Source organism: Pezoporus occidentalis, unplaced genomic scaffold (genome assembly GCF_034315485.1).
Source record: "Pezoporus occidentalis ecotype Australia unplaced genomic scaffold, CSIRO_AGI_Poc_V1 ctg98, whole genome shotgun sequence".
NCBI classification, from domain to species: Eukaryota; Metazoa; Chordata; class Aves; order Psittaciformes; family Psittacidae; genus Pezoporus; species Pezoporus occidentalis.
In genome coordinates this window covers 1,595,789-1,623,331 of record NW_026916347.1, presented here as the reverse complement: position 1 = coordinate 1,623,331, position 27,543 = coordinate 1,595,789, and the positions used below count along the sequence as shown (strand labels likewise).

General features: G+C 40.6%; 1 protein-coding gene across 1 annotated transcript; it reads left to right on the top strand.

Annotated features, from left to right (window-relative positions):
• The first annotated feature begins 10,539 nt into the window (after nt 1–10,539).
• Nucleotides 10,540–27,393, top strand: RBP3 (retinol binding protein 3). Its single transcript, XM_062606682.1, has 4 exons — nt 10,540–13,587; nt 20,777–20,967; nt 23,706–23,848; nt 25,688–27,393. The coding sequence occupies exons 1-4, from the start codon at nt 10,540–10,542 to the stop codon at nt 26,014–26,016; spliced, it is 3,711 nt and encodes a 1,236-aa protein (XP_062462666.1). The 3' UTR covers nt 26,017–27,393.
• The last annotated feature ends 150 nt before the right edge of the window (nt 27,394–27,543 follow it).

Sequence of the window (27,543 nt, the reverse complement as noted above, 5' to 3'; positions counted from 1 at the left end):
TGAATTGTGCATTATTTGGCAACAGTCATACAATTTGAATACCTTATTTCAACTTTTCTGTTTGAGCAGTTCTGTTTAGGTCACAAACAAAAGGATTCTCACCGGGGATTTACGATGTCCTGTAAATGTCTAATAGGTATTGAAACAGAATTTGTTCAGCCAACTCTGACATTTTCAACTTCTGTAAAACTCAGTAAATGGAATTTAGTCGGCGTGATAAAGTCAGAAGTCTAAATCCTGCAAGCCTTTTCTCACATCAATAATCTCACAGGCTTTTACAGGCAAATATTTACTCCTATAAGTGAAGATCTGAAGTATTCAAAAGAGAAGAGATTCTCAGCCATATTTCATTCCCAAGTTTCCTTCTGTGGGTAGCAGGTGCCTTGGTTTCAACTTTCTTATCCTCAATGTCCCTATTTTTACCCCCTTATGGCACATACTTGAATGATAAGAAGTGCAGCCTTCCGCTTCTAAGACACTGTTTCCTACAAGGAACAGCAGCCCTTATCTCTGTACAAAGATAAGAAGACACTTTGACCTACTGCATATTCTTAGTATTTCTTTGCAAGAACATGCAGTCTAATGACGATCAGCCTATATCTTAGAAGCTGTATCCTAACAGTAGTGGGGCTGGCAGAGCTCAACACTTTTGAAAAGCCCAGGCTAGTTATTTAGAAGCCTAAATATGTTCTTTGGAGTCTGACATAAGTCTCTGATTTTTTTTAAATTTATTCTTCTGGGAAATTCTATTTTACATATAAATTCACCCCTTAGAAACCTGGGAAAACCTGAAAACTTCTGTGTTCTATGAGACTTATACTGCTGTATGGGAAATATACTATCATACAACAGCTCTCATGACTTCAGTTGCATTTTCACTGAACAAGGAGCCCATCTTTCTGGCAATTAAACTTCCTTTGATTATAATGAAGGGTTTGCATGTTAAAGAACAAACATAATGTCTTCTCTTGGTTTCAGGTGATGGGTGTACGTGCTGTATAACGACACCATAATCCACCTCATTTCTACTCCTCCATCACCTTCCACACCAAAAACCCCAAACCAACCAACCAACCAAAAACAAAAACAAAGAAACCACTATCGGAGAACACTTTTGATCCAAGCCCACAGCAAACTAAACATCCATTTAAAAATGGCAAAGAATATCGATGAGGCAAAAATCTAAACAGTAGCTTAATGTATGGAAGCAACAGGATTTAAATCGATCCACATGTTTTAAATTAGGGCAGCCTGTGGGCAAGACACATCCATTTGGCATGAACAGGTCAGCTTGAAATCTAATACAGTTTATTTACTATTGATAACTTAATACAGAGCAAATAGCAGGTGAGTGTGAGCAGGGCAGTTGTAATTCCATCAAGAACTGCTGGTTACATCACAAACCATGAGCACATAGCACGATTCACCAGAATTCTTGTACTGATTTACAGGCTTTTCCTTTAGAACTGGGCTGCAACTGGATCAGATCTGAGATCAGTAAAGGGGTCCATGCAAACTCCATCCACTCATAGCTGTATGTCATTAACCTCTTAAGCTTCTCAAGGCAATCCTCTCATTTTACTACTCCCCAGCGGCTTCTGTCATTTTACAACCACTGTTATGTCTTACTTCTCTTGGAACCCCCTGTATTCTCATCCTGTTTTGTTCCTGTCTCCTAAACCCATGATACTCTCAACTTCTCTTAATCAAGTAAAAGAAACTACCAAACAAGCACTTGGTGTGACCACATAAGAAAAGTTATTCACCCATGTCTCAAGGTAATTGCAGCTGTGTGTCCTTAAGTCATCTAAACATAAGGTCCTAGTCATATTTTGACTTCACTGAATACAGGACTTTGTTCATAATTAAATGAAAAAGTGGGGAAGGAGACAGAACAGTTCCCACATCCTCAGGGAGAGAAATTCTGAATAATCAAATTTTTTTTTTGCTTTGTTTTGTTTTTACAATCTGAAGTCAAACGTTGGTCTTTGCTTCCCAAGCCTACTTGGAGGAGAAAGAAAAAAACAAACAAACCAAAACAAACAACACAAAACCAAAGCCATTTTTTGGCTCAAAAACTCAGATCCTAGCTAGGCTATAAGAATGCCAGATAAGCTTTTCAGATCTTGTCCCAAAACTGGACTACAAGTCACTTTTGTATTTCAACCAAAAGAAATTGATTGCTCTTCCAGCCAGCTTTAATGATCACATTTCCATAGGCTTAACATTTTGGTTGGTACAATACTAAAATGAAACATGAATTTTTCCATAGGGTGTAGCTCAAGGTCAAGAAGAAATAAGAACCCAGTACTGACTACAGATGCTACCTACAGCATGTCTGGAGTGCGTGTCAAACTGATGTTTGGTTTCACATTGTAAATTTAGCAGCTTGATTTATGTAGTTTTGAACATTCAATTTTAAAACAATTGCTAAAGCTCCCTCATGTTTCAGATGCTTTGGGATGCAACAAATCAGCTAGGTGGCCAATATGTTAGAGAGTATATAGGTTGCAAAGAGCAGGAAAACACCTTGCCCCCTTCTTCAAAATGGGCCCCATCAGACACTGGAAAAATAAACTCTCACATAATTGGATTCTGAACATCAACCAGCAGCTTGCTGCTACTGAGGAGCAGGTTGGGGCTTGTGCACAGTCCAGCAGATGCACAGTTAAAATAAAACTCGCACGTTTTAACACAAAAACATGGCTGGAGCATGCCCTCCTTCTCAGGTCCATTAGCTATCTCTGTAACAGCCCTGTAACATCAGAATCACCATCTTCCTCTGACAATTTTAAGGCTGCCTTATAGCACTTCAGTCTTAACAGATAAACATGGTAAATTGGTGGAAGTTGGTCAGGAGGTACAGCTGTTACTATTCGTAGCTTCCCACCCTGTCTGTGTAAACAGCCAGCACAGAGTTCTCTGATCTCATCCACTGCTCTGGGTTAAGTCCTAACACAGAAGAACAGCTAGTGCAATTTACCACTTAACAACACAGCACCAGTGATCACTAAAAGTCAGAAAGATCTCCATGTTCACTATTCTTCTCCACAGGTAAGAAGCAATGGCCTCAAGGGAATCTAGAGGTGTTCAGCTGGTATCTGCTCAGACTGGAAAGATCCTGACAATATGGAAAAAGTTAACCTAGAATTGCTAGTTCCTGATATTCAGGCTAATAGGTTTTAGACTGCCTCTCAAGAAGACTTTAATTTCAGTTGTGCTTTAACAATTTAGGCTGCTCCCAGACCACATCTGATTCTTGTCTTCAGCCTCCTCAGAGCCTGGCCATTGTCACATAGGTAATGGACATAGGTGCATGGCCATGCACCAGGTAGGTCCACACAAGAACACACTGTGAAATTCAGGAGATACCAGTATCCTGCTATAACTCCTCATAGGCAGCACCAGATTGAATCTTATTACTGCAAAGAAGAACTGAAAGATAGAGGTGGGAACAGAGAACAAGCTGGCAAAGCCAACAAGTAGTAAATGCACAATGCCTATGAGGCAAGACCCTACCCTTAATAGTGTAACAGCTCCACATGCCAGCTAACAGGACATTGCATCTTCCTAATAACCACCCCCGTTTTCCCTGTGTTAACTCCCCAACCTACGCGTCGTTGTGTGTTTAGCAGAAACAAAAACAAGGCAGGTCCTCCGCAGCCTCCAGAGAACGAGGGGCGAGCTCCGCCCGTCCGCCTGCAAGGCTGAACGTTCTAAGTGCAGGTGTCCGACTTGCAGACCTCTCCATGCCTCCCTGGTCTGACTGAGGCTTAGAGACCGCCTCAGAGCCATCTTTGGCCACTCATCAGCCCTCAGTGCTTACCCTAGGCCCTGCCTCCACTATGCCGCGGCTGTGAGGGCCGGCCGGCTGCCCGCGCCGCACAACCTCTGGGCCCCGAGGGGGCTCCGTGCTGCCTCGGCGCCATCTGCAGGCTGTGTGGTGCTTCTGCTTCTGCTTCCGCTCTGCTCGCCACTCGCGAGGGGTCGACGCACATTTTCTTACTCTTCCTTACATGGTACCTTGAAATCTGTCAGCTTATAGGTGCCTCTTGCCGTCTCTCTCTGGGCTGTCTTTTTTGCCCTCACCGCGTCTCCAGAGTGCCCCACTGCCATGTCTGCACTGGCTGCTGCCCCCAGGCTGCCTCTGGAACGTGTCATCTCTCCAAGCTGCCTCAGAGCTGCTCCTGTTTCTTTTTTGTCCTCTCTCTTAGACCTCCTGCTGGACCATGAGTGATAATTCAGCCTAAAGCTTCACAGGAGAATGACTTGTTAGCTTTGGAAAATGGGGACTATACAATACAAATGCATAATATACCAATTCTCAAAGGACTGTACATCAGTTTCCCTTTAAAAACAAAAAAAAACCCAAAAAAAAAAAAAAAACAAAACAACAACAACAAAAAACTGACCAAAATTCAAAACTATGTTCCTGAATCAGTTCAGGTTGGATCACTGCAATGCATTTTCCTGAAGCTCTCCTGAATCTTCTGCTTAGCTACAGTATGTCAGTTCATTGGTTCAGCTGAGTTGGTCAGTGCAAGCTTACCACATCTGTGCTCTGGGAGCTCCACCTGCTCCTGGCTGAAACTAGAAAGGCTTCAAAATGGGAATATATATTTCCTACTCTTCCCCAATCTTTCAATAGAAGTATAAATTTTCTTCTTGTTCTTTTTTTACTTTTTCTCTATGTTGGTTGTTGTAAAAAAGAAAGAGAAGGGAAGGGAAAGAAAGGAAAGAGAAGTGAAGGGGAGGGAAGAAAATAAAAATCCAGCACATTTGGAATTTAAATATTTTTTAGTACAGATGTAATCATTAAATAACTCACTTGAAGTGAAAATTTCCAACAGCTACAATTTTAACCTATACATGTTGGACAGAGCCTTGGGTGGCATGGTTTAGTGTGAGGTGTCCCTGCCCATGGCAGGGGGGTTGGAACTAGATGATCTTAAGGTCCTTTCCAAACCTAACTAACTATTCTATGATTCTGTGATTCTGTGTTTGTACAGCATAAGAACTGAAAAACTTAGGCACAGAAACTTAACATTACTTCTTTTGACATGGGAATTATAAAGGCATATAAGGGTGCTATTATTCATTATTTGCATTATGACAGGGCCAAGAAAGCCCGCTCAGGGACAAGTTTTCCTTTGTACCAAACAGTACAAGAACAGAACAGAAAAGACAGTCCTAGGGCATACCTATGCAATCCAGTAATGCCTGTCACAGACAGCCATGAAGTAGCTGACATCTATAAAATGCAGTGAAGGTTTTTCTAGAAATACTTACCAGAGTCCTGGAAGCATTAAACGTTTCATTAGCTTAGTCCTGTGCTTGAGCTAATAAACCCTGCCTCTCAGTATTTAGGAGCCACATATCACCTTTACATTAATTTTAATTCATACATATAATTTAAATATGCCTGTATTAGAGAGCTCTACTAAAACCAAAAGTAGCTTATTTCCGAATTTCATCTTCATCCTCTTGGCATTTCTGCAAGTGAAAAAACTGCTCTTGCTGCCACCTTCAGAATCTGAGCCTCCTGCTACTGTAGCTTGTTGGTGTCCAAATGGTCTATACGGGGAACGATGAGATCAGCCGCAGATGAGAACCATGGAGAACTGGAACAAGATCTATAAAACAAAAAACATATAGCAAAACATTTAATCTCCCTCTTGTGGAAACTATTTAGCATGTGATCTGAATGATGCAGTCCATGCATACAGACTAGTCTGGGGCAGATAAAAGAAAATATCACAGTGTGTGGAAGTTCATACCCACAGGAAGTCAGAAAATGAAATACTTGTGGACAAATTTTAAAGGTTAATAAATTTTTATGAGTTATAAAAGCTAGAGCTAGGCCTGAGCTATTGAGTTTAGCTCAAAACTACAATCAAAATAGGAATTTGGCTTGGGTTACATAAAAATTAGAAATGATGGTACAGTCACTTTTTGGATTTAGGTACTCAGAGTTCAGTGAACAGACTTGCATTAAACAATATGTTTGATAAAAATTTAAACTATATGTATCAAGAAATGAGTAAGTAAATAGTCATTCTCCAAAGTGTGAAGAATCCACACCACACAGGGAAACCATCTGTAAAGAATTACCATGGTAGTAGTGAGTGATACATGTCATACTGAATTCAGGGCAAGAGAAATAGATCACTGAACAGATCCAGTGTGAAAAAATACTGGTTTCCGCTGTACGAGCTTTCTAAGCTATGCATCTATGCAGTTCTGGTGTCCTCAGCATAAAAAGGACATGGAACTGTTGGAACAAGTCCAGAGGAGGGCCACGAGGATGATCAGGGGACTGGAGCACCTCCTGTATGAAGACAGGCTGAGAAAGTTGGGGCTGTTCAGCCTGGAGAAGAGAAGGCTGCATGGAGACCTCATGGCAGCCTTCCAGTATCTGAAGGGGGGCTGTAAGGATGCTGGGGAGAGATTCTTCATTAGGGACTCTAGTGACAGAACAAGGGGTAACGGGTTAAAACTTAAACAGGGGAAGTTTAGATTGGATATAAGGAGGAAGTTCTTTATTGTAAGGGTGGTGAGGCACTGGAATGGGTTGCCCAGGGAAGTTGTGAATGCTCCATCCCTGGTGGTGTTCAAGGCCAGGTTGGACAGAGCCTTGGGCGACATGGTTTAGTGTGAGGTGTCCCTTCCCATGGCAGGGGGGGTTGGAAGTAGGTGATCTTAAGGTCTTTTCCAACCCTAACTATACTGTGATTGTATGATTCTATGATTCTATAATGGTGGAAAAAACATTTGTTTTACATTTTCATTGTGAACCTAGATTTGTTTCTGTGTGCTAATGATAAAGTGCATGAGGAAGAATATGTATCTGAACTTGAGGAATAAATTGATCTGTGGAGTGTTGCCGTATCTTGGCTTTTACTGAGTATAACTAATCAAAATCATGTATGTATTTCTCAAAACCCTAGCTTCGTAAAAACCTCAGCTACAGCTTCTAGTCCTGATAGGAAAATATTTGGAACATGATAAAATGCACAATAAATATTAGAAAAACAGAAAAAAAATTCTTTTTGTAGTCTTATGATTTTACGATCAGATGCAGGAAAGGGACATTTCATGATTTTTGACATGTCATGAGTTTTAATGTTTAGATAAGGCCTCACTGGAGAAGAGTATTGTGAATCCATGGAAATACTTTCTTAGATGCTAGGAAAAGAAATTATCACACAATGACTTTAGCAGTGGATATATAGAACTCTTTTAGATATGGAAGGTAATTAGCTGGCACATGCCCTGAATAAAAACGCTAATAATTGTCTGTTACTGTCTTCTTTCTGAATATGATCTTCATGGAAATTCATCTGTGCTTGTTACATTCAGAGTAAGATGAGGTTATTGTTGATACCTCATGTATAACATCTGTAACACCCTATAATACCCTTTGCACAGCAAGTTGAAACTGAAGTAATTTGAAAAATGCCTGTTGTTTCATTATTTTCTGTTCCAAAAGCAGAAAAGGACAGAGAACAATACAGTGAAAAAGAAGGTCCTTCTAAAAAAATGAAGACTTGCAGTGATTTAAACAGCATAATGGAATTACTTTCAAGAATTACAGAAAATATTAATTTCTCTAATTTTTATGGTAAATAATTTTACCTTATTTCTACCATTATCCCATACTTGGTAAATAGTTTCATATAAATAGAAGTATCCATTATGTACTGTGTACTGAAGAATTAAAAAAGAAAGTAAAATGTATACTCCATAAACATGCAGTGTCATTCTTTTTTTCTGGGATGGAAAGCTGCATTCTTAAAGTTACTGAAGAGGCAGACAGAAATAGTGATCCATCCTGACATATTCTTAGGAACATGGATTATTGTACTACTTTTCCCAGTTTCTGTCACAATGGGTCCATTTTGTAACCCTGCTCCTTGGCCCCTGGGCATGCCCTCCTCCAGCACCCAGCAGGAGTAAAAGGAAGAAAGAAATAAGAAACAAAAAGGGGACCCATTGAACCACCCAGCCCCCTAGCTGAGCAGATGAAATATCTAACCCTTCCATGTTTACACATTTTTACTTTGTTGTTTTAGATCATACATATGTTTTCTTTATAATTACAATTTTTTCTTCATCATAACAAAATGAAACTGTATCTTCCCTTCCAAGTTAATGGAAAGGCATTGGAACACACAAAAAATACAAGTGACATCAAAATGTTAAGCTCTCCAAAGTGAGAAATGTCAGAATTAAGATGATCTATTCATCATCCCACTCTTGGTCATAGAATCATAGAATCATAGAATAGTTAGGGTTGGAAAGGGCCTTAAGATCATCTAGTTCTCACAGCTCATGGTTTTTATTTCAGACGTCCCCTGCCTTAGTCAGTGCACAGAGAAGTAAGCTGAGGATTCATAAAGCACGTCTCATCCGTTGAATTGATTGTCTTAACATACATTATGGTGTGTGCAATTATTCCTGTGGTAATGGCATTTAGAGACACTACCAGAGGTTGGAAGTAAATGCAGAGAATGTAGCAGACATTAAAGTAGCAAAAGAGATTCCTTGCCCCCAAACCTTTTCAAGCTAGACAGACAGAAGAGCCATGGGTAAGAAAAGCAATAGAGATCAATTTGACCAGGGTCCTGTCCACTGTATTTGCCACATGAGGATTTGGTGCAACTCTGGCAGTAAATCTTGGGACTCAAAAGACCATTTCTAGACAAAGTGGGGTTATGCTGGAGAGTTTTTATTCCAGCTGCCTTTGACCTGGAGTGCTGGATTATTCTTTGCTGAAAAAAAGCAAGAAGATCAATACAAACTGGTGATATTGCCCTTGAGTTAGGTTGTGATGGATGTCACACATTGTCACAATATAGAACCATCCCCCAAAATTAAGAAGATTCAACAGAACTTGGAGCTTAATTACTTATTTATACATTATCAACAGTTTAAAATATATTCTAGGCCTCTTCCTTTGACAAGGGAATTGGGAATATTTTTTAAACTGCTGTTTCTTACAGGTGATGGCACATCCTGGTTGCCAGAGATCCCTGTGATTACATCAGGTTTTACAGCTTTTGCCATAGAGCAGTCCTTTCTCTAATGGACTCTTAGAACAATTTAACTGTTCCCCTTGATGGATTTACATTTATACATTTACAAACATACAGATACAAATCAACCATGGGATGAAATGTACCGGCACATTTAGAAAAGGCCATTCCAACAGAAATATTAAAGGAAGGAACTTCACAAAGCTCTTTTATTACTACAACTGAGTAACCTAGAAAGAGGAAATTGCCTAAGCTTTGCTCAAGTAAGTGGCAAGCTTCACACATGATACTTACACAGGACAGCCACACTGCACCCAGCCAGGATAGACCATCTTTAGGCTCTTCCTTCCACATGTATTCATATGAAGGAATAAGTGACATTTTGAAAACAATACAAAAACATGCTTCTCACAAATTCCCTAGTCTGTTCTTGCAGCTACCTCCAGCAAGCAGAATGACGGGGGTGGCAGCTCATTTCAGACTTAAAGCCAAGAATCTGTTCTTGTGCATCTTTGGTGTGTCATACTGGAGCTCTGAATGTTGACAGCTCACATGGGTACAGCCTGCAGCTTCATCCTGCATGTTCTGATCCTCTTTCAAACTCTTAATACAATAGGGTCTTGAATACACTGTGAACAGAAGAAAGCAATCCCCCACATTCTATTTTGGTGTGTTGAGCCTAAAGTCTATTGGCTGGAAGCTGTCATCAGACATGACCATATGTTACTCAATGGCATTACAAGTAAATCCTAATTGAGTGCAAATTATGAAGATTAAAGTCACCTCAGATTTAGCTGTATTATGTTGAGGCAAATGTATTTCAAAGTTCTGCTTAACATGCTGGCAATTCTCAGCACAGAAATTAACAAGCTGTCATTACCTTGGATTTTATAAGCTGTTTTAAATGTCTGGAGTTCCTTGTTTGGAGCCCTTAGTCATAGAATGCAAGAACAATCCTTTGCAGCTCAGACTGAAAAACACCAAAGACAATATATTGTCAACAACTTCTGAAAAAAAATTGAACATTGATACAACGAAGTCACTGAAGAATCTCCTGGTATAAGCTTTCCATAAATAATGGTAAAAGACTGGATGACTGCTGTTCTAATTGTGGTTGAAATCCAAGATTTGCATTTAAGAAATCCACTGTCAGGATAAGCCAGGACATTGATAACAGGCAATGTAGTACCTTTTGGAAATAATTAACTGATGCAGAAAGATTATCCTTGATGACTGAAGTTTATTACTGTTTCATAAGAGAGCTGTGAAGTAGTAACAAGCTAGCTGAACTTCATCTATTGGTGCACTTCAGATGATGCACTCCATTTTAATGAGATTAAAGGTTTAACGCGGTTAAAAGGTTTTTATCTGTTCAGTGTGCCTGGATTCAACACAGGGATTTCAGCGTGATCCATGAACAGAGAGTCATTGGAGAGTTACATTCATCTTGATCAATAAGAGCTTCTGACTTCTTTCCTTCATTTCTATTCCATTCGAAGACAAAATGATCCAGGCACATTTATTTCTGTATTCAGCACTGATCATATTCAGCATACCTGCCGAGGAAATCTTTCAGCCAACTCTAGTGCTGGACATGGCTAAAGTCCTTCTGGATAACTACTGCTATCCTGAAAACCTAGTGGGCATGCAAGAAGCCATTGAACAAGCAATCAAGAGTGGGGAGATCCTGGACATATCAGATCCAAAAATGCTGGCCAGTGTTTTGACAGCTGGTGTGCAGGGTGCTCTGAATGACCCAAGACTGGTGATTTCCTATGAGCCATCACCACATGCAGATCCCAGTCAAGAAGCTGAAGCTTCCCCCACTCGTGAGCAACTCCTTAGTCTTATTGAGCATGTGGTCATGTATGACAAGCTAGAGGGCAATGTTGGATACCTGAGGATTGATTATATCATAGGACAGGAAGTTGTGCAGAAAGTTGGAGCTTTTCTGGTGGACAAGGTGTGGAAGACACTGATAGAGACATCTGCCTTGGTGATAGATCTTCGTCACAGCACCGGGGGACAGATTTCTGGCCTCCCCTTCATCATTTCGTACTTGCATGAAGCAGACAAGATGCTACATGTTGAGACTGTATACAATCGGCCCTCCAACACCACCACAGAGATATGGACACTTCCAAAGGTTTTGGGAGAGAGGTACAGCAAAGACAAGGATGTCATTGTTTTGATCAGCCACCACACCACAGGAGTGGCTGAAGATGTGGCTTACATTCTCAAGCACATGAACAGGGCTATCACTGTTGGGGAGAAGACAGCTGGGGGCTCACTGGACATCCAGAAGCTGCGTATTGGCCCCTCCAATTTCTACATAATGGTTCCTGTGTCACGATCTGTGAGCCCCTTGAGTAGGGGCGGACAGAGCTGGGAGGTGAGTGGGGTGATGCCATGTGTGGCTACTGAGGCAGAGCAAGCCTTACAGAAATCCCTGGACATCCTGGCAGTACGCAGAGCAGTGCCTGGCACCCTAAGCCACCTCACAAACATACTAAATGACTATTACAGCTTAGTGGACCGAGTGCCAGCGCTGCTGCAGCACCTCAGCACCTCTGACTTCTCTTCTGTGCAGTCAGCAGAGGACCTGGCCACCAAGCTCAACTCTGAGATGCAGACCTTATCTGAAGACCCCCGCCTGTTGGTCCGAGTCTTGATGCCAGGTGAAGCTGCTGTCCCCCCTGCTGAGAAGCCAATTGCACTGGCAGCCAACTTACCTGACAATGAGCAACTGCTGCATGCCTTAGTGGATACTGTCTTCAAGGTGTCAGTGTTGCCAGGCAATGTTGGCTACATGCGCTTTGATGAGTTTGCAGATGCCTCTGTGCTTGCTAAGCTGGGACCTTACATTGTCCACAAAGTGTGGGAGCCCCTCCAAAATACAGAAAACTTGATCATGGACCTACGTTACAACCCAGGGGGCCCTTCCTCCTCTGCTGTGCCTGTGCTACTCTCCTATTTCCAAGATCCTGCTGCTGGTCCTGTCCATCTCTTCACAACCTATGACAGGCGCACCAACCACACACAGGAGCACAACAGTCAGGCAGAACTTCTGGGCCAGCCCTATGGGGCTCAGCGTGGCATCTACCTGCTCACCAGCCGCCACACTGCTACAGCTGCTGAGGAGTTTGCTTACCTCATGCAGTCCTTGGGCCGTGCCACACTGATTGGTGAGATCACAGCAGGAAGCCTCTCACACACCCGTACCTTCCCTCTTCTGCAGCCTGAGCAGGGAATAACCTGTGGCCTGACTATCACAGTTCCTGTCATTACCTTCATTGACAACCATGGCGAAAGCTGGATGGGTGGAGGAGTTGTGCCTGATGCCATAGTGTTGGCTGAGGATGCACTGGAGAAGGCTGTAGAGGTGCTAGCTTTCCACAAGAATATGCGAGTACTTTTGGAAAGTACCGGACAACTCCTAGAGGCTCACTATGCCATCCCAGAAGTGGCTGGTAAGGCCAGTGATATGCTGAGCACTAAACAAGCCCAAGGAGGTTATCGATCAGCTGTAGACTTTGAGACATTGGCTTCCCAGCTTACCAGTGACTTGCAGGAGGCCTCAGGGGACCATCGGCTTCATGTCTTCCACAGCCATGTGGAACCAACACCAGAAGAGCAGCTTCCCAGCATGAGTCCCAGCCCTGAGGAGCTGAGCTACATCATTGAGGCACTCTTCAAAATTGAGGTATTGCCAGGCAACCTGGGCTACCTTCGCTTTGATATGATGGCTGAGGCAGAAACAGTGAAGGCCATTGGGCCCCAGCTGTTGCAAATGGTGTGGAACAAGCTGGTGGACACAGATGCCATGATTATTGACATGAGGTACAACACAGGTGGTTATTCCACTGCCATTCCAATACTTTGTTCCTACTTCTTTGAGTCTGAGCCTCAGCAACACCTCTACACCATCTTTGATCGTAGTACCTCACACAGCACAGAGGTATGGACTCTCCCACAAGTCACAGGCAAGAGGTATGGCTCTCTCAAGGACATCTACATCCTAACAAGCCATATGAGTGGGTCAGCAGCTGAAGCTTTCACTCGCTCTATGAAGGATCTATACCGCGCCACAGTTATTGGTGAGCCTACAGTAGGTGGTTCTCTCTCAGTGGGCATTTATCGTGTTGGTAACAGTTCCCTATATGCCTCCATCCCCAGCCAAGTAGTGCTCAGCCCAGTCACCGGCAAAGTGTGGAGTGTGTCTGGGGTGGAGCCACATATCACCGTCCAGGCCAATGAAGCTGTGTCTGTAGCTCAGCAAATTGCCAGTCTGCGTGCCCAGGTGCCACAGACATTGCAAACTGTAGGCAAGCTTGTAGCAGATAATTATGCCTTTGTGAATGCTGGGGCTGTTATAGCATTAAACCTCACCAAGAACATCAACAAAGACAGCTTTAGAAGGGTTAATACAGAAGAGGAGCTGGCCAGGAAGGTGACTGCCAACTTGCAAGCGCTTTCCGATGATGAGCACCTGAAATTACTCTACATCCCTCAACATGCCAAGGACAGCACCCCAGGGATCACACCAAAACAGGTACAGTTCTCTTGAATCCAGCTATGCTGATGCCAACTAATGGGAGCACTGTGTCAGACATCTTGTTTCTAGGCCATATCATAAACCCACCATGATTTACCTGTACCCAGAAGAAAAGTGAGTGACTGAGTGTATTTTGGAGGAAAGTCAGGGTAGTATATTGTGGTAGTAGATGATAGTTCTGGATGCATTTATTTTGGGAACAACATTCAAGCTCTAAATTTCTTTCAGTTGCCATCTGCACAAGCAAATATGCCGGGCTTCATGGTTAAAGGGAAGATACCTCATTGTCTTTGTAATCCTCTCTTTCAGTGCTATGGCTTTTCAAGCTATAACAAATTAATGCAGAATCCCACTGATTACAAACCAAGTTTGTAATTTAAGAAAAATTTGGTTGGACCAGGGTACATGCATACACCACAAAACATTCAGCCACATACTTTTCAATGGATTTTTCTATATAAAATTATTGTACCTGACTTATATTACACAAGAATAACAAGCAGCTTCTTTGGTAGTGATAGTGGAAAGTTTTTCTGATTGTATCTCAGTCTCAGCATCAGACAGTTTCCCAGTGACCTAGAAATACTTTAGGAGAAGTATCTGTGTGAAGTTATGTGACCCCAGGGAGAAATTGATTTTTAATAACCTACTTTTGCCCATGCTGTGTGGTTTGCGTAACAGTCTGTACTTTGTTCTGATCCTGGGTATTTATGCACTGGTCTGCCTTGGCAGTCTTTCTTGTCCATTGTTGTGCTGGCGAGAGCTCCCAGGAGCACTTGCTAAAATCCCATCTTCAAATTAAAGGAGGGTTAGGATAACCTGATCCCTTTCTTGCATGGAGTAACCTCTTTTTGCCTGCTGCTCTAGTGTGGCTATCAGAGACGTCTTTTCTCTAGGGATTTATAAAATTGCTTTTTGAAGAGAATGCATTTGCCTTTGCAATGAACCAGAGTATACCAAGTGTCAGGTAGCTTAAATGTTTTCTGGGGGGGGAAATCTGTGGGCTTCCACCCTCTGAAGTTCTTGGTATGCATGATTTAAAGTGAGCATGACCTTTGTGGTGTTATCTCCAACATTAAGTTCAAGGACAAAGTCTAAACATTGCCGGGGAAGGCATGTTTTTCAAGTTTGTTAACCAAGAGATGCTGGCCCCATTCTTGCCTCTAGGCTTAAATTGAAATAATTAATTAATTAAATATTTTTTCTATTTCATCATTCTTTTTCCTGCCTACATTTCTCAGCTGTAGAAAGCTTTACTCTAAGAATGTTTTTGACAGATCTCCCTGCTAAATTATTACCAACATATCAGTAGTGATAGATCATAATTTCTTCCCATTTTACAGTGTAGGCCAATCTTGCAAATTAGTCACTGCTTTCACTGAAAGGCTGTTAATAGATATTGTAGGCCATTTTAAACCCTTATTCAGACCTTGAATGTTGAGAACAGGATATGCAGGACAAATACCTTATTTGTCAAATGACATGAAATTCTGATCCTAATAGAGCTGGTGAGAAAAAGCTACTATACTGATTAATGCCTATGTTTACCTCAGTTCTTTGTCAAGCAAAATGATTGGAAGATATTGGGAATACATATGTAAGAAAGAGATCACATCAGTGTACATGAAAATCAGGACAAATGTGAGATTTCTTCAAGGGGAGTAATGTACAAATAGCAGAGGAGAAGCATGGGTCTCTTATGAGGCTAAAATAGTTTCCAAAGACCTATGCATTCCCTCCAGTGCTTGAGGAAATTGAGAGACAGGGACAAGAGAGCTGTGTTAAAACATTTTAAGGTGAAAGAGAGTGAGTGAATGAAGACACTGAAGTTACTGAAGTAAAGGCTTTTCCTTTTGATAGAGGTAAAAGAAAATTCACCTATTCCACATATTCACCACTGGGCAGCAAAAGTATTTTCATTTCCTGCCTTGCTTTTGCATGGCCAAGAGGGGTGCTTTCTGTTTAATATTTCAGGAATACCCCCTTCCAATAACCCAGAGAGCAAATGCCGTAAGATTACACTGAAGCTTATATGATGACACTAATTGCATTTGAGTTTTTGGTTGGGTTTTTTTACAGTTCTATAATGGACAAGGTGGCTTTTTTAATCTGTATCACATTTATTCCTCCAACACCTAAAAGCTAGTTTTTCTCTTGTGCTACCTACCTTCCAAGCCACCCTTTCCCTTGACAGTGGGATTTTCTTTATAATGACCTTGACAGTGAAGCAGATCCAACACAATTAAATGAAAGTGATGGTGAATAACTGCAAGAAGGATGAGATGGGACACAGCAGACAGACAAGTGAAATGTATGCAGACCTTTGCATCTGCTACACTGGAATAGTTGCTGAAGCATAATATGGGTACTGAATATGTCTCCTTTATGATAGCAGCAAGGTCAATGCTAGCTGGAGTTGTCTGCCGCATGAATGCCATTTCCAAAGTCAGACTTCCCAGAGGCAAATATTTTATACATTGTTTGTGATTCAGAAAATAGCATTTTGCCTATAAGGCAGAACTCTGTAAACTTGCTGATGTGCAGTTCAATAATTCATACTTCTTATTCCTCTGTTTGCCTCTCTCCAGTCATACCTTAATTCCCATACTGAAACATTTGTGTTCATGAATATCTGAGTAATGTTGGCTACATATAGAAGAACTGCTGCCTGATTTTAGCAAATGTGGTTATGTTAATTTTAAGTGACAGTACTCTCCCTGAATGACTCTTTTGACTCCTTGATACTGTCCAAATACTTTGATTGCAGTCTTCATACTGAAGAGAATTTTTGTATTAATATTTTAGATAAGAAGTTCTAAATTATGATCAGAGTAGAAGACGAAAATTATTCCTTTAGAAAGAGAAATTGTTCCTCCATTTGAAGTCCTTTTCTCAGATAAAAAAATATCTATCTATAGCAGAGTATTGTACTTGCTGAAGGAGAAAATAGTTACAGATGTTTCACCAGAAAGTAGCATAGTTTGATTATGTCCCTTCATAAATGAGTGAAATCAAAATACTCAGCCTCAAAGTGTCAAGATGGATAATAAAATTTCTACACCTGTTGCTAACAGGTGGAACAAAATTGTTGTGGGCCCATATGATGCTGATATATATCAACATAACCACAGTAAAGTCAGTGGAACTGCAGAAGTTCATGCAAGCCAAAATGATGACTCATGTTTAACTGTCACTGACTCTTCACCTTTTTTAGTTCATGTTCATGATAGTTCAGTGGTTTGCAATGAGTATGTGTATTGTCAGAGCAGGCTTACACACCGCTTTGTAGTGCCATCCTTTGCAGGGTGAAAGTACAGCTCTCACTCTGCCCTGTACTCCCTCAATGGAGGCTGAAAGCCTTGAATAACCTCTTTTAATCCTTTCCACAGCACTGTCCCAGCGGGTTTCAGCTTTTGCTTGTGGTAACCTCCCCCCCAGTCCTGGCTGTCTTGGTACAATGGAGGGCAGGATTAGAATTCAGAGCTATATTTCTGGAAAAAACTGGAGAAATGATCTCTGAAAAGACGGATGAGGTTAAATAAGAACACATGCAGGGTTCTCACACAGTTTCTAGGGTGATAGTAATTGACTGCGTAGCTCTGGGAGGAAAACAGCTTGTTTGTGGGGAGTCGTGTTAAAAAAGTATATGGGTTCTTCAGAGTTCATAAGCTGAACACAAGTTAATAGAGTCAAGTTGTTGCAGTAAAAAATAATAATCCTCAAACTGGAATGGATAAGGAGGAATATAATCAGTAAAATATGTGAAGTCTGCTACACTCAGCTCTAAAGAAAATTCAGCTAGAGTATATAATGTGCAGTCTTGGGCAATGTTTTTCTGGAAAGATGTTCCTCAAGTGGGGAGACAGCAGAAAAGGGGAACAGGAGTAAAGAGAAGACTGAATAAGAGTAATCTTGAAAAAGTTTAAAAGTTTTGAGTTGTTTATTCCAGAAAGAAGAAAACTGAGAGAAGACATTAGAATGGTCCTCAGATACGTAACAGGCTGTTTCAAACATGAGGAGAATAATCTGTTCCCTTATCCATGGTAAACAGGCCAAGAAGGAATGCATTTAAACTGTGGAAAGTAGTGAACTTAGACTGTTTACACTAGATGTTAAAAACATCTTTGTAATAGTAAGACTGGTGACGTACTAGACTGAATTGCCCAGAAATCACCCAGTGATATGGGTGTTTTTAAGAGCAAGTGAGAATTGGCTGTCAGTGATATAGCTGATCCTGCTCAGTCCTTGAGCTGGGAGACCTACAAGGATGGACAGTTCCATTCCAGCCTGTGCAGAACCCAAATGCTATTCCAAGAAAGAACGGCACAACTCTGCCACTCAGTCCCCAAGATCTCATGGTTCTTAAACCAATCTCAGAGTTTGCAATGGCACAAGGATGTTGGCTGATAACGTTTTAACAGCTGGCAGCTGACAGTACTAGCAACCTTAACGTAAAACAGCGTTATGTTGCAGTGCTCAGCACAAAACTAGGTATGAAAATACAGTCTCTATCTAAATAGATAGAACAAGTTAGGGGAGAGGTGAAAAGGAAGAAAAGAGCTAAGAGATACACAGTTAGGAAAGTAGTTTGCCTATGGTTGGGGTATGTGTCAGTAGCAGATTCAGGGATGAAACTCCATGTATGAGTCCTAAGGCAACATTCTAGCTCCTATTTTGTGTCACATCACTTATTCCGGTTAGGCCACTCACCTGTGGAAGGAGACTGCAGAATAGGGCTAGAGACCCTATATAGTTAAGAAAAAACAATTTTTCCTTGGCTTAAGTGGTGTTAGCTTGGAGATACTTTAGTCTAGCCACATTGCTTATAGTATTTTTACTAAGGCACCTAAGGGTTTGTATTTAACATCAAGTAATTTGTATGTAAACATCGCTTGACTGAGCAGCAAGGTCTTACCTTCAGCTGCATCCTGTCCCAGCTTGTCCTTCTCCAGCAAACAGTCTTGCCTTCCAAAGAAGAGTGTGCTACTGCTCTCTGAAGCTAGGCTTACCTCCTTAAGTACTGGCAGCACATGGCCTATGTGCCAGTGTCATGAAACTGTGGTTTTTGAGGATAGTAATGCTCTACTGTCGGTCCAGCCTACTCACCTCTTTTGCTTAAAAATTAGGAGGCTTTCCCCACTGCCCCAAAATTACATTTTCATAACTTCTGCTCCTAAAGCCTTCAGAATTGATATATTTCCATACCTTCCCTTCAAACATGAAGACGAAGAGTTTCTTTGGGATCCTTGTATATTAATTTTACCCCATGAGTCCCAAGTCTTTAAAAGCAACCTGCCCATCTTGAAATCTGTAATGAATTTTCAAAAATTAGCAACACTGCTAACAAGTACTAAAGTCCTCAGTGAACATGTGATGCAGCACAGTAAAAGAACAAGTTGGAAAAAAAATTACCAGACATAGACAAAGAGGTTATTCTTAATCAACATGCTAATGGGTATGCATCTAGCAATTACTGTTGGAGATAGAACTAAGAAATGTGTGTTCAGTTAAAATATCATTAGTAAATGGCTGAAAGTAACACAACAGTTTTATTTATAGATGTTACCAATGAGTGATGATTTTTTTTCTCCTGGGGGGACCAGTACCTCTGAACTAGATATAAGCTCTATCAGAACAATGCAATGCATGCTGGATATATTCTTCAAAACTGATTTGTTAATCAAAGTACAGTGGACAGATCAAGTAGCATTGCTGTCACTGGGAAGTGGATTGGAAATGACAAACTCAGTAGTGCTGGACTGATATGTTTACAGTCCAGATATAATGGTTATTTCCACAAGGTACAGCGAGAAAGAAGCATACAGAAAAGGACTCAGTGAAGTTTGCTGTTAGCATCAGGTCAACTACTGGCCAATAGGGCTTTTAAATTAATGTTTGAAATTTTGGCATACAGAAGGCACTGAATCATGAAGAATCTCAGGGCAGCTGGAAGCGTGATTTGGTGGGCAATTTTCCCCCAGGTAAAGTGCTTGAGCTATGTCAAATACAGCTGCATTCACACACCTTGGAAACCCTCTTTCTGCTGTGGCAGACCTGCTTTTGGTAGGAGCACATCCCCAGACCAGAGCACTACACGTAGGGCAGCAGATTGCCTGACTCCTCTACAGCTGCAGAAAAAGCCCAAGTGCCTTCCAAATTGTAGGGTATGTTGCAGATTGGGAGAACACCTTTTGGCACATGGCTCACTGATGACTCCTTGTTCTTTGGGATGTAAAAGTATGGGTTGTCTGGAGCTGAGCTATGGCAGAGGGCAATTGATTTAAAAACAAGTATAAAATAGTTTTCACAGCCAGCCTGAAGAGAAGAGGCCAAACTGCTGAAGGTCACATAAATCATATATATCCCAAAGACTTTTCTTCTTAAGCTGAAGGAGAGTTTTCAGACACATGTATGCAAAACAGAAGTTTGGCAATAGGAGCAGGCTAAGTCCCGATACATGCAGGGGTTACTAGGATAACTTTATTACTTGGCTACACATCGCTGCTAAAAAATTCTGCTGTTTAATAACATAAGCTAAACAAAATTAAACTAATCACAGACTAACACGTGAGACTCTGAGCACATGTCCACCGTAAGAGAGATTTAACACGTCTACCTCCTGAGTATCCTAGCACATGCCCAACACATCGGGTTTCTCACTGTCAGAGGCACTGGATAATCAAAAGGGGCTGGGGCCAACCTCACCTGTAACCAGCAGCTGTTTGTCAGCTGAGGCTAATCAAGAGATTATAAAAGTCCTTATTTAGAGTGGAGCCTTATTTAGAAAGAACTGCTGAAGGAAGCAAGTGGGTTTGGGTAGCAGGCCTGGGATAATGGCCTATGCTGCAGGCTGGGGGATGGTTCTTGTAGCCTTCTCAGCTTGTTTGATCCAAGGAAATTCCTGTATTTTTGAAAAATAAACTGAGCCCTGACAAATAGGTGCCTGATCCAGGTTCTGGGCATGTTATTGATGCACCCTATGCTGGGAAAGCAATGCAGCAGCCAATGCTAACCTATGTTTAATATGCAAAAGTATGAATATTATTTATTATATTCCTCTAACTTGGTCATATTCCTCACATATATCCCACCTGAACTAAACTTGATCCACATAATTATTTTTAAATCTTGTGCCAAGCTATCAGTGCCAGCAAATGATTTGTTTTGTTTTCCCAAACTCTTTCAGATCCCTTCCCCGGAAGTATTTGAAGATCTGATTAAATTTTCATTCCACACAAATGTATTTGAAAACAACATCGGCTATCTGAGATTTGATATGTTTGGAGACTGTGAACTTCTAACCCAGGTGTCCGACCTACTGGTAGAGCATGTTTGGAAGAAAATTGTTCACACAGATGCATTAATCATAGACATGAGGTAAACCTTTGCATGGCAAATAACCAAAACACTTTCCAAACAGCATTTTATTTGTAATAGTGAATTAGCTTTACATGGCTTACTGTCCTGTTTACAGGCTAAAATTGCTGGGATTAAATGAGAAAAGGAAAGCAGCCAAGGAAAACAGTAACAGTCTGGAAGTATATCTCAAGACAAATTGCACCATCACTTGAGATGTTTAGAACTAAATAGCAAAATTTAGGAAATATGTTGTAGAACGCAATCCTGGATGTCCCAAATATTTTCTTTCTCTGATTTCTTCCTAATCAAACGCTGTACGTGCCTTATATTAGTTATATATAAAATATCTATATATGCGGCTTAAATAAATCTTTCACTGCAGGCAGTGGTCAAGTGATTGAACAGTCAAAAAAACAGACCATGAGTAAGGCTGTGTTACAACATCTAGTTTGCCATATCTGCAATGCTAAATTATCCTGAGTAATCAGTCCTGTACGGAATGACCCTTATGCACAGAGGCAAAGGTGACATAAAGGTACTGTAGCACTCCTAGGTGCTGCTGCAAGATACAGCTTCATATGCCTGCTCTCAGCTAAGGATTCTGTTGGAACTCCAGTGTGTCAACAATGCTCCAAATCTTGTGAACCAGAAGATGAGATCCATTTGCTGCCAGCTATAAAAGCAGATGAATATCACAAATACACATTTCCATACAACATTTAGGTAAATAATTCCCTTATTTTGGTCCAGACCTGATGTTTGTGAGCCCAGAACATTGCCATTATCAATTAAAGAAGGCCTTTGTAAGATTTCATTTTTAATGCTAGAACCATTAATGTCCAATGCCACCATGGGGCTTTTGATATTTAGTAGTCTTCTTAATATTCTTCTGGGATTTGGAGCATATGCAGGAAAAGATGAGCATGGCAGTGAGAGCAGAGAGAAATATCTTACTGTTTGAGCAGAGGAGGCAGGGCAGCAACCAACAAAACACACCCATAATTGAATTCAGATTCATCAAAGGCACCACCATCATCTTCCCATAGACTTGAGATAGGACTGGGACTACTCACTCTTGCCCCAGTTTTCTCCCAGGCTAAAACTTGTATCAGGGCCAGGGGTAATAAAACAGCAAAGATGAAATCATGTACCAGGTACCAACTGGTATCACTGTAGTTCTTTTCTTGCGTTACTTTGATTTTGGTTTGTATTTTTTTGGATTTTTTTATATTTAATGTATTTCTAGTCCTTTGAGTGTACACAAAAGACCCAGTCTCTGAAGGCATATAAAAAAGAATTCCAAACATTTTACCTTCTGAAATTCTCCCTAAACCATCTTATGATTTTAAGGCAAGACTGATAATTTCCCTTTTGCATGGATTAGCCATAACAAATAATGTTTCTCATCTTACAAGTTTTCCTCCCTGGAACAGCTGTGCCACTCATGAACTTCTGGTTTTTAACTTTCACAGCACTGAGACACTGGTAAACTAAACAGCTTTCTTTATGTCACACATGAAGTCTGTAATGAAATTAAACTAAACCTTTAGCAACTGCTCAGCCATTATTACTGACTAAAATTTCTGCAGTTTCACTCTCTGCAAGAGACTCCCAGGAAAAGCTCTCCAGCATTGCTCTAGCTGCCTGCCACTCATTTCAGCTATGATGGTAGCTGTGGGAATCACGGCTCTTCTGGATCTAGCTGCCTCCTGAGCTGTGCAGGAGCAGCAGTGGGACCTCATGACACCATACTGCTATCTGGGACACACTGAAAAGTCTTATTTCAGTTCTAGCCAGTCACGGTGTGAAGCCAGCATACAGCTCCCAAATACTGCAGAGTAAAAGGGTAACTTCACTCTTTTGGACAGAGGCTTTCTGGGTATTCTAATCCTTTTCTGGAGGTGAAAAAACTTAGTTATGAACTGGACTGAGCAAAACTCATTTCCTAGCAGGTTTTTGAAGGATTTTCTGCATCAAGCACTCTGAATATCACCTATAGGAAAGCACTATATCGATCTCCTACTAGTAGTGATCAAAGTACAAACATCTCCAGTGCTGTATATGCTGTAGTACTAGTGAAGAGGGACAGATAAAAAATACTTTGATATTCCATTCTTTGTATTCATAGCAGGGGTTCTCCAATGACAGTTAGGCTCCTCAGTGAATTTATTCTTCAGAGACTGGTACGAAATCAAACTACAACCAAAGTATGCAAACGTGACTGTCCTAAATGAAGCAGCTAACACAGTCTTTAGGCACAAAAAGAAATGGCGTGATATTATAAAGTGCCAAACACCGAGTATTCCCATTGTGTGCAGCAGGAAATAAGAACACAACATTCTACAAACATGTTTCTTAAATGGGGTTTAGGCATTTACTCCTGCTGCATATGTCAGTAACAGCATGGGTTATTCAGAGTAGAAGACTAACAAGAATCTGATGTTTCTCTGCAGATTCAGAGTCTTTGCTTACTTTCTGAATTTTTTCCAAATTGAATCAAGAAAAAAAAGAGACTATTCAGTTTTATGTTTGCTTTTGAAGTCAGTTGTGGGCAATAACAGTCCAAGACTCTTAGACGGGATTTTGTTTCTCTTGATAAATGTACACATGCTGATAGGGGAGAATGAATGTAAATGTAAAAAATTATAGCCGTAACCCCTCTCAGTACTGATGTTAAGGAACAATACTTGGAAAGGAGACTTACTGTCTGCTTCAAATTTTCAATTGTTTCCTTAATATTTTTAATTTCTGAAAAGGTACAATGTTGGAGGCTCCACCACTTCCATAGCAATCCTATGCTCATACTTCTTTGATGAAGGACATAAAATTCTCTTGGACAAAGTTTATGACAGACCCACTGACTCAGTAAAGGAAATATGGACTGAGCCACAGCTGAAAGGTAAAATGTCAATTTCTTTTTAGAGTAGCTTTTCATTTCAGCTGTCCCTCCTTGGGTATTTTAAAGTCAGCCATTAGAAACCATAACTCATTTGGTGAAAGCACATGACCACTATTAATTCAAGCTGTGCAGAGAATATTAAAACAAAAATGTGCATTTCAGCCATGTTCCCCAATGCTATCTACAAGTAACAGTTTATTGCTCCTAGGAATGGGGTATGTTAAGCACAGAGGTTTGTAAACTGGTTCCCAGAAGTTTAGCTGAATACTGCTTATACTGGTTGGAACTTGTTTTTTTTAGAAGTTGCCAAAATTAAAAATAAATCTGTGTTGCCTAGACCTCTTGTAATATTTCTTCCAATACTCACGGTGTTATATGTATCCCCTCACTTTCTACCTGTGTAATTCACAATTTCAGTAGATGAAAACACTCACAATAGCCCAGTTTGCTCACAAAATGTTAGAGAGAAAGAAAAGTGAGTGAGTTTAGATTATTTGGCACATTCACATGTGAGTGAGTTTAGGTTATTTGGCAATGTATCACACACACCCCTCAACACACACACCCTGGCTGCTGTTTGTGGAAATTGAAAGGATGCAGTAACATGCAGAAATGGAGCTCTTGAGTGCTCATAGAGTGCAGCTAGAGTGCTAAGAAGCCTTAAACATTAGTTTTAATTCTTTTTCCCTTTTAAAGCTAAGACAGTACCAAAAAAAACAAAAAAATGGTGTCACAATAGTGTCTGCAATTACTGGCTTGGACCATACTGAAATGTTTAAACTTTATCACAGGCTGCAGGGTCCATCTATTTTCCCAGGCGGTCAGAGGTGGGCTGTGCTAAGGGATATAATTACTACAGACACATTCCAGTTCCCACCAAAGAGAACAGGCAGGCTCATATTAACTTCAAAGGAGTTGGATCGGATCCTGTATTATATATACGTATCTACTGTGAAAAAGGTCTTCTAACGGATACTACATCTATAGTGAAATGTGAAGGGCAAAGATGGTGTGGAAATTAATTACCATGCTATAGGCCCCTCTCTTACAGTTTAAGAATTATACGTCATACTGCAACTCACTTAAAGAATTACTTTGTTTATAGTAGTTTTCAAGTTATTAGGTCCCAGTTATGATGCTTTGGCCACTTTTTCAAAGGAACTAAACCTCAAAAACTATCTAGGCTGTTCCAATACATTGAAAATAGGTACAAAACACGTCCTACTCCTGTCAGCTGGTTTATGTAAGAAAATGAGATAACTTGGCTCAGATCCTAATAAGGGGCATTTGTTGAAGGGATTGGGACAAAGGCCATGCAACAGCTTCCATTTATAGACTATAAAGAGCCTGTGGGAAACCACTATAATTATAATTTCATAAAATGCCGCCTGCATAGTTTTCAGGCCAGCTCTCTGACAGCCATGTTCCTAGAGCAGGGATGAAACTGAAGATGTTGCTGGCTCAGCTTTGAGTATTTCTGCTGAAGGAGCGGAAAATGTTGCTTTCCTCACCCACCTATACCAGTCCTCTGATGAGATCTAGAGCTCCCGTGTAAGTCAAAGCCACAGAAAAGCCAGCAGTAGTAACCATGAGCTGGCCTCCCAGCTGCTGGAGCTTATAACCAGAAATGTAGAACAAGAGTACCACATAGGACAATAGTCTTTACAGTATAGAGGCTGGACTAGTGTAAAATGTGTTTTAATACCATCATAGATACAAAGTATATTTCCAAACTTCTTTGGTAATAACAAGTAGGAAATTAAGACTTTTCTTGCTCCATTATGCAAATAAATCTCTGAAAATGGTTGCATTTCTGATTATTTTTGTCTTGTCTGGCAGGAGAGAGGTATGGCTCTCAGAAGGGACTAATAATCCTTACCAGTGCTGTGACAGCTGGGGCTGCTGAAGAGTTTGTATACATAATGAAGAGACTGGGCAGAGCTCTCATCATTGGGGAACAGACCAGCGGTGGCTGCCATTCTCCACAGACGTATCAAGTAAATGATACGAACTTCTACATCATCATCCCCACCTCCAGATCAATCACCTCTGCAGAGAGCACTTCTTGGGAAGGGAAAGGGGTCCTTCCTCACATGGAAACACCAGCTGAAACAGCACTCATTAAAGCAAAGGAGATGCTCAGTGCTCACCTGCACAGCTCTAGATAGCCCAGTAAGGGAACATGCCCCTAGTTCTTAGGCAACTTATGCTACACACACACACACACCCCAAATGTAGACACTAGAAAGAAGTGGGAACTTAATTTCAATCTGTATGGTCAGTGATTGGTTCCCTGTATGCAGCTCAAAGTGACTCTCTTTCAACACACTGACTTTCTTACCCCATTCTGTGGAACCCAGTTCTCTCTGTGCATGGTTGAGATACTTGGATAATGCACTAGGTTTTGCGGATTCCTTTTCTGGTCATATAGAAATTTTCATTGTTGCAGTGTCTGTTTTTTAAATTTACATCCAACTCACTGAAGGCATGTAAGCCATCTCAAAGCATTTTTTGCAAATAATAGTAAAGGCACCTCTGCTCCTTGGAAGTTGCGTACAATTCCTATTTATACATATTAAAGAAGAATTAACATTAGTTGGTAGAGTCTGTTTTCCAAACTTGAACAGCTAAATTAATCTCTTCACCATTTTATCATCCAGATGTACCAAAAATAGCCACAGTATTTCAAAGTTGCCCAGACTCCTGGTATTTCTAGGTACGTGGCTGCTTCTCCCCTACTGTCTGGCAGAGGGAGGGGGAATGAGCAAGAGAAGGGCAAAACATTGACTCTTTCACCTAGTGCCCAGATCAACAGACTCATGAAAAAACATCGTATTTTTTTACTTAAGACTAAAAGCAGACTGCTGTATGTCCTGCCACAAAGACAGAAAGCAGAGAAATATCCTTTGCACTCTGCTAGCAAACTACTTATTAGGTAATGGTGTATTCCAGGGCAACTAACAGAATACTGACATGAGCTTAATTAATGCACAACATTAGTTGTCTTTCTTACAATTCTTATCTAATTATCTGTCTTTAATTGTTTAATAAATAAATAAATCATAATTATTTAGCAATACATGTAACTGTAATCTAGATCTCAAAATTTCTCATCTCTGTAAAATTCCAGCTGTAAAGTAATTAAGTTAGGAAAATATTCCCCCAAAATTTAGTCACTTAAGGTCTGAGTAGCTACACATTGATGTTTCCTTGGTCATTTGTAAGTTATTGCAGAGTTGGGTTTGTTTTTATAAATCATGTTCAAACGTCTAACTGCAGAGAATCTCTTTCAGTATTTAAAGGAAAATAATTTAAACAAAATAAACTTTCCATTTTTTTACTACTTGTTTGTCTTATCAACTACACTCAGTGAGATCACTGACCTGGACTCTTGAGCTATTTTTGTGTTCTGATTTTTATGCACTAGCTAGTTGCTGAACTTCTCAGTGTTGTGGAAAATATTTCAATTAACTAAAACTCATACAGAATTTTGTGTGAAGTGATATATGTATGAAGTATGTTAAAGAGTCTTAATATGGAAAAGACTGGAGTAGTCAATAAATGAGTAAACAACATTAATGTATTTCTTCTGCTGTCTTTTAAGCCTCTTTAATATCTAAATGGTCCAGATAGACTGCTTTGTTTTCTTAAATAAAATACAATCAGTTGTGCTGTCATGTACAAACAATAGTAGT

Bases quoted from the DNA above. Each gene is read 5' to 3' on its own strand.
- RBP3 (XM_062606682.1), top strand. From the start codon at position 10,540: ATGATCCAGGCACATTTATTTCTGTATTCAGCACTGATCATATTCAGC. The intron at 13,588-20,776 runs GTACAGTTCTCT...AAACTCTTTCAG, and splicing joins CAGGGATCACACCAAAACAG to ATCCCTTCCCCGGAAGTATT. The intron at 20,968-23,705 runs GTAAACCTTTGC...ATTTCTGAAAAG, and splicing joins GCATTAATCATAGACATGAG to GTACAATGTTGGAGGCTCCA.